The sequence below is a fragment of the Aedes aegypti genome, chromosome 1, assembly GCF_002204515.2.
Source record: "Aedes aegypti strain LVP_AGWG chromosome 1, AaegL5.0 Primary Assembly, whole genome shotgun sequence".
In the NCBI taxonomy this organism is placed as follows: Eukaryota; Metazoa; Arthropoda; class Insecta; order Diptera; family Culicidae; genus Aedes; species Aedes aegypti.
This window is the reverse complement of record NC_035107.1, coordinates 47,353,105-47,360,064: the sequence shown is the minus strand read 5'-3', so window position 1 is coordinate 47,360,064 and position 6,960 is coordinate 47,353,105. Positions and strand designations below refer to the sequence as shown.

Genomic DNA, 6,960 nt, shown 5'->3' with positions numbered 1-6,960 from the left:
TTTAAAACTGAGTGTGCAGAAGGTCGATAGTGAAGAAGGTTCGTGTGAAAGAGCGTAGCAAAACGGCGAAGCTGATGATAGTCAAACCAGAAGGATGAGGTAGAAAGGCGCAATCGCTGTTGTCAAACTGAAGGAGACGAAAAACCGAGGGGCGCAACAATCCTCAATTTTGATGAATGGCGCATGATGCTTTTTTATTTATTTTAACATGTTGTTCATAATATGAAAATAAATCAAATGGTTTGTTACAAAAGTAATATTGTAATGGATCATATAAAAATGCATCATGCGATTAAATCGATCGGAAACATAATATAGAATTGAAATTATATCCGCTGAACTTCAAACCGATTTTACTGACAATGTACTAGTGTTCACATTCGCCCTAATTCTGACTCTGTATTGATATGAGCCTCTGTACGTGCTATAAATTCTTTTGTTCTCATGACTTTTACTGTGCGCCGTGTGTTGGTGCCATCTCGCTCTCTCTCACGGGCATTTTGAAAACAGGGCGCACAGTAAAAGTCAAACGTTTTATAGCATGCATAAGCTCATAGGGTTTATTCACAAATTTCACACTTAGAAAAATCTACACGCCAAGGTCGTGTGTTTTACCTACCCAGGTAACCAATAAGCACTGTTATAAGCAGTATATATGCCATCTATCGGTTTTCCAGTGCCTATTAGCTTCATAAAACATTTTATAATGCTTATAGGCCCTGTGACCCTCAGGCACTGATATTAGTCGTATATGAGCTTTATTTTAGTGCTTGTAAGCCCTGTGCCAATAAGCCGTATACAACGGCTGTCAATGCTGTTGAACGGCATAGTGTCATGACGTTTGTCAACCAAAACAAAACTGAATCGGTGACTACGAACTTAAAAGAGATGAAGAAAAAAAAAAAGGTCTCTGCCAATGTATCAGGATATTCAATGTCTCGAAATTCAACCACAATGAACAACGATGTATTGATATAAGCAGCACTTCTAATTAGCAACCATCTGATGCTGGAGATTTTTAATTATACATGAAAATATATACTAAATTGATTATGTAAAATTGGGAGAGGGGTAGGGACAAACTGCAGTCTATTCGCGATTAATTTTTCTGTAAATTTGGTTTCGCTACACTGCCTTGTGGTAAAAAAAAACTTAGATAAATTTCATCAGGATCTCGCCGGCATTGCCAACATCGCTCATGATTCAGCAGGATAAAAATTATGCCACTGCAAACTGGTCTTCTTTAAATATGATATTAAGCATACAAATATACTTGTGCAGCGATGGAGCAGATGGAAAGCAAGCCGGGAATCTTCAATACAAACTTCAACAACTGCAGTATGAGCCTGGATCACGCAGCAAAAAACAACACCTCCAAAGGAAGCATAAGATATATGTTAGAAAATGGAAGATAAACAAAAACCTTATTTTTCTTTTTTTTCCACGTGCTATAAAAATTTGACATTTCCCATTTCAGAGACTCGGTACGAATAGGCTGTTTATCAGCCAAATAATTCGCCAAAAGTGGCTTTTGAGCAGCCCTTAATAACGATATAGTTCCTGTTAGCCCTGTTGGCAATGCCTTTTATTCGACTATTGAACCGTTTTGGTGCCAGTTTTTACTGCTTATTGGTTACTTGGATATAGATTTGCGCAATGAGGAAAACCACATGACTTGAGTGTGGTAGCCTTATGGATTTCGTAATTGACTTCACGGTATAATAACATGTGAATCAACATTAGGTTGTCATGAGAAACAAACATGAATGTCTAAATATTAAATCATGAAAATGAAAACCAACTGATTTGCTTATTAAATTCTAAATGTAGTGGCTTTAGATAGTCATGTGTGATAGAACATGAATGTCATGAGACTGAAATAAGAAATTTGATAGAAGAAATCTTGCTCCCCAAAATATGGATTCGAGGCTCCTCTGCTTGTCGCAAGCTCACTTGAATTTTTTTTTTTTAAAACAAATGAGTCAGCAACAAGCGGAGCGCCGCAAATCCATAATTTGGGAAGTCTGGGATTAGCATGTTTCATTTTATTCGAAGCTGAAAGCTAGGAAAATCTGTTAGTGGAATCCGATTTTTCTCTAACACCATGCATTACATCCAACCACAGACAAACAGACGTAACACTTAGAGCAAATCTCGATCAAAATCATAGTCACGAAGACATATACGCCCAATGCTAAAATCGGTGTGTTTGGCAAACAGGCCAACAGATGGCGGTAGTGTGTAAACGTCAAACACGAACAAAAACGACGCAAGCGCTGCAGGTGGCGGATTAGCCACCTACAATATTTTTGAATCGACCGTTAAAAAGGTGGTCGATGGACAATGATGAGAGTGTGACGTCTGTTTGTCTGTGATCCAACGCTGGAAGTAATGCATTTTATTTATAGAAAATTAGAATGAACTCCTCATATTCACTCGGACATCTTCACTAATAGAAAGAAAAATGACTCCGCAAATTTTCCTCTAACACTTTCAGCTTCAGAATTTGCCTCTTTACTTTGGAACATGATGATGACTGTCGTTCGACATGAGGTCCATCCGCAATTTAGTTCGCTATGGGTTGATCACTACCCAAGTAACCAATAAGCTGTTTATATCGGCACCAAGTCGGTTCTATAGTCGATTTAAAGGCTTGGTCGACAGAGCCAATTGGAACTATATCGTAATAAACGGCTGTTATAAAGCCACTTTTGGCGAATTATTTGGCTGATAAACAGCCTACTCGTACTGTGTCTCTGAAATGAGTGATGTCAAAATTTTATAGCAAGTGGCAAAAAAAAGAGAAAAAAAAGTTGTGTATCTTCTGTTCGATTTTCATTTCTTTTATGCTCCCTCTGGAGACGTTTTTTATTTCAGGCTCAAACTGCTGTCGTCTAAGTTCATATTAATGATTCCCGTCGCATTTTCTATCTGCTCCATCGATGCACGAGTGGATTGGGATGCTTAACGTCGTATTTAAAAGAGAAATGTTTGCAGCGATGTGTCTATTTTTGTTCTGCTGAATCACGAGTGATGCTGGCGATGCCGGCAAGGCATTTGACCATATATGTATAGCAGCACAAAAGAAGCGAAATCAACAGAAAAAAAATTACAATCAATTTACGAATCTGTTCACATCTTTGAGCATCTTAAATTAAAACATTCCTGATAACGCCGTTTGTTTTGTTTTCTGCGGTGAGAGAAAAAGAGGCGGAGAGATGTGTTTCGCTCCATTCCCTCGCATGTTGACATTTGCGTACGATATGAAATCTCTTTCGCCGTAATCCCGATTCAGTTTTGTTTTGGTTGATAAACGTCATGACACTAGGCCGTTTAGAAGCATTGACGGTCGTTGTGTACGGCTTATTGGCACAGGGCTTACAAGCACTAAAATAAAGCGTTATATACTCATATACGGCCAATATCAGTGCCTGATGGTCACAGTGCCTATAAGCATTCGAAAATGTTTTATGAAGCTAGTAGGCACTGAAAATCCGTTAAATGTCTCATATACCGCTTATAACAGTGCTTGTTGGTTACTTCTTCTTCTTCTTTCTGGCGTTACGTCCCCACTGGGACAGAGCCTGCTTCTCGGCTTAGTGTTCTTATGAGCACTTCCACAGTAATTATCTGAGAGCTTACTATGCCAATGACCATTTTTGCATGTGTATATCGTGTGGCAGGTACGAAGATACTCTATGCCCTGGGAAATCGAGAAAATTTCCAACCCGAAAATATCCTCGACCGGTGGGATTCGAACCCACGACCCTCAGCTTGGTCTTGCTGAATAGCTGCGCGTTTACCGCTACGGCTATCTGGGCCCCTGGGTAATGATTCAGAAATTTGGAACACGGCAATCGACAGCAAGCTCATCGATTTCAAATCGACCAACTTGAATATGATGATCATGACACAAGATAATCATAAGTTAAACACACTGAATCCGTGTTGGGTGATGATCCATAGCACCCATAGGTTGACGCATACGAATTTGAAATGGAAAGCTTTAGGAAATCATGTGGAAAACTATGGAATTCATGTTGTCGGTTGATGAATCAGTCCATGTAGCAAAACTAAAGAATTGAATGTGTAATACACATGAAGTTTGTAAGAAAATCACAACAAATCGACATAGACGTTCATGAATCGATCCATAATTTTAAACACACGGATCAAGCGTGTGGATTTTTTTCAGTGGGGGGTGGGTGGGTGTCCTCGTGGTGTTACGGCTCATACAAAATTTGTAAAATATTCATATAAAAAGCGTTACGAGGGGGTGGGTGGGTGTCGAAAATGGTCATTTTTGGCGTTATGAAATTTGTGAATAAACCCTAACGCCAAAAATGGCCATTTTCGACACCCACCCACCCCCTCGTAACGCTTTTTATACACGGGAAAAAATTCTGTGGTAAAAATAACTATTTTAGCTGACTACGCCCATTCTTAAAACTACCATGGAAATTCAGACCAAATTACTATGTTTACGGTACACCCCAACGCATTACTGATACATTTGACTGAAATAATTTACGACAATCTGATTCCAACTACAGACATGGTAAAATCAAGCGCATTTCTGGTCTGCTGAAAATTGCCGGTGCGAGCGCTTAAGTTAACCCCCTATAATGGTAGTTTTTACCGCACAATTTTTTTGCGTGTATGAATATTTTACAAATTTTGTATGAGCCGTAACATCACGAGGACACCCACCCACCCCCTTTAGCGTTATGAAATTTGTGAATGAGCCCATAGGGTTGTGTGTGAAGCATCCCATAGGGCTCATTCACAAATTTCATAACGCTAAAGGGGGTGGGTGGGTGTCCTCGTGGTGTTACGGCTCATACAAAATTTGTAAACTATTCATATAAAAAGCGTTACGAGGGGGTGGGTGGGTGTCGAAAATGGCCATTTTTGGCGTTATGAAATTTGTGAATAAACCCATAGTTTATTTCGAATACAATACTTTTCACTTTCACAGCCATAAAAAGGACGGGCTGCATTTGAAGTTTCATGACAGTCGAATCTGGACTGCATGGGCTCATTCGCAAATTTTATAACGCTGGAGGGGGTGGATGGGTGTCCTAGGGTTGTTACAGCTCATACAAAATTCGAAAAACATTCATACAAAATGGGTTACGAGGGGGTGGGTAGGTATGGAAAATGACCATTTTCGGCGTTATGAAATTTGTTGATATACCCAGACGTTGATATATATTTTTCCTCTGCGCGAGTCTCTCTCAGGTTCCAACCAGCGAATCCCCGCTGTAACAAGCTTCGACTGTACTTTGGCCACCAGCCGCGTAAAAGCTTCATGAACGAGCTCCTTCGCTCTGATGCATGCGCAGTCACAGGGGCTCCAGCTGTCAAATCATCCGGCAAAACCGAACTCAAAACAAAACGTGTTTGTGTGTTTCGTGTGTTTCCGCGCGTTGCTTTCTCTTGGATAATTTCACAAAGTTTTCGTGAATTGTGCCGTAAAAATCGTGTTAATTCAACAGAATATTTTCTGTAATTGTTTGCCAGACGCACACTGTTTGCACGTAAGTAAAAATCCACAAAGATTGTCAAAATTCTATCAAGTTTTTACCGCAAAGTCTTACGTCCCTCAGAAGGCTCCACCCTGGGGAAAATGGCGAAACGCGGTGCCCAATCGGATCTGAACCACGACAACTGGAACGAAGAGGAAGAACCGGAGGAGGCTGGTAAGTTTGCTATCGCCTCCGAGGATGAACTGAAGAAGAGGGTCATCAAAACGGCTCGGCGTCGCGTTACCGGGGCGGATTCCGGCTCGTCTTCCGGTGGCACCGGTTCGGTGTTCAGCGGATTCAAGGGATTCTCGGCGGTTACCTCCACGCCGGCTGCACCCTTGGCCGCTGGAAAGACGAGTAAGGATGGAGCCAGTCCGTTTTCGTTCTTGAGCAACATCAGCAAACCGACGAACGGAACGGCGGCGGGAAGTTCTGTTTCTAGTGCCACAACTTCGGCGCTTGGGGCAAGCATCTTTGCCACGACGGATCCTAATAAGAAGCCGTTTTCCGGCTTTGGAAGTCCACCGAAGGCTCCGGCAGCTGCTCCGGCGGTTGTCAGTTCCGGGGACAAGAAGGAAGATGTCGGTAAGACCGATGATTACGTGGAAAGCATCAAAGCGTTAAATCAATCCGTAGCGACTTGGATTTCGGACAAGGTGAAGGAGAATCCGCTCTGCAAGTTGACTCCAATTTTCAAGGACTACGAAAAGTACTTGACCGAAATTGAATCGAAGAAAGATAAGGACGAGAGCAAGGATTCCGCTTCACCGGCTCCAGCAGCCGCCAAGACAACCGGATTCACTTTCGGAAGTGTGTCTCCAGCAGCGCCTCCGGCTTCAACTAAGACCTTTAGCTTTGGAATAGGTGCTTCCACAGCTCCATCAACCGGAACTGGGTTCACATTCGCCAACGTTAAACCTCCCGCATTGGAGCAAAAGTCGGACGACAAAGAGGAGGGCGAAGCCGACGATGATGAACCCCCGAAAGTCGAGTTCACTCCGGTCGAAGAGAAGGACAGTCTCTATTCCAAGCGCTGTAAGCTGTTCGTAAAAGTGGACGGTAAATTCAGCGATCGTGGCGTCGGAACCGTACACATCAAGAAGGTGGATTCCAAGGTGCAGGTCCTGGTCAGAGCGGACACCAACCTGGGTAATATCCTACTGAACATCATTCTGAACGAATCGGTTCCCCTGCAAAGGATGGGCAAGAACAACGTGATGATGGTTTGCCTGCCAACGCCGGAATCGAAACCGCCGCCAACGTCGGTGTTGCTGCGGGTTAAGACGGCCGAGGGAGCGGACGAGCTGTATGAGACGCTCAAGAAGCACAAACCCACTTAGAGGGTGGAAGGTACCGATTGAAGCAGAAAGCGTGTATTCCTGAATAGTAAATAAATTATGACATATTGATGGTTAAGGAAAATTGACCTGGA

General features: G+C 42.3%; 1 protein-coding gene across 2 annotated transcripts; it reads left to right on the top strand.

Moving 5' to 3' along the window:
* Positions 1–5,368: 5,368 nt before the first annotated feature.
* Positions 5,369–6,960, top strand: LOC5566771 (nuclear pore complex protein Nup50). Of its 2 annotated transcripts, none has more exons than XM_021845240.1 (2): positions 5,369–5,540; positions 5,613–6,960. In XM_021845240.1, the coding sequence occupies exon 2, from the start codon at positions 5,630–5,632 to the stop codon at positions 6,866–6,868; it is 1,239 nt and encodes a 412-aa protein (XP_021700932.1). In that variant the 5' UTR covers positions 5,369–5,540; positions 5,613–5,629; the 3' UTR covers positions 6,869–6,960. The 2 variants fall into 2 exon arrangements, with proteins under 2 accessions (XP_021700932.1, XP_001651179.1); XM_001651129.2 differs by having other exon boundaries at positions 5,370–5,540; positions 5,610–6,960.

What these genes read in the sequence shown, in the direction of transcription:
- LOC5566771 (XM_021845240.1), top strand. Translation starts at nt 5,630, where the DNA reads ATGGCGAAACGCGGTGCCCAATCGGATCTGAACCACGACAACTGGAAC.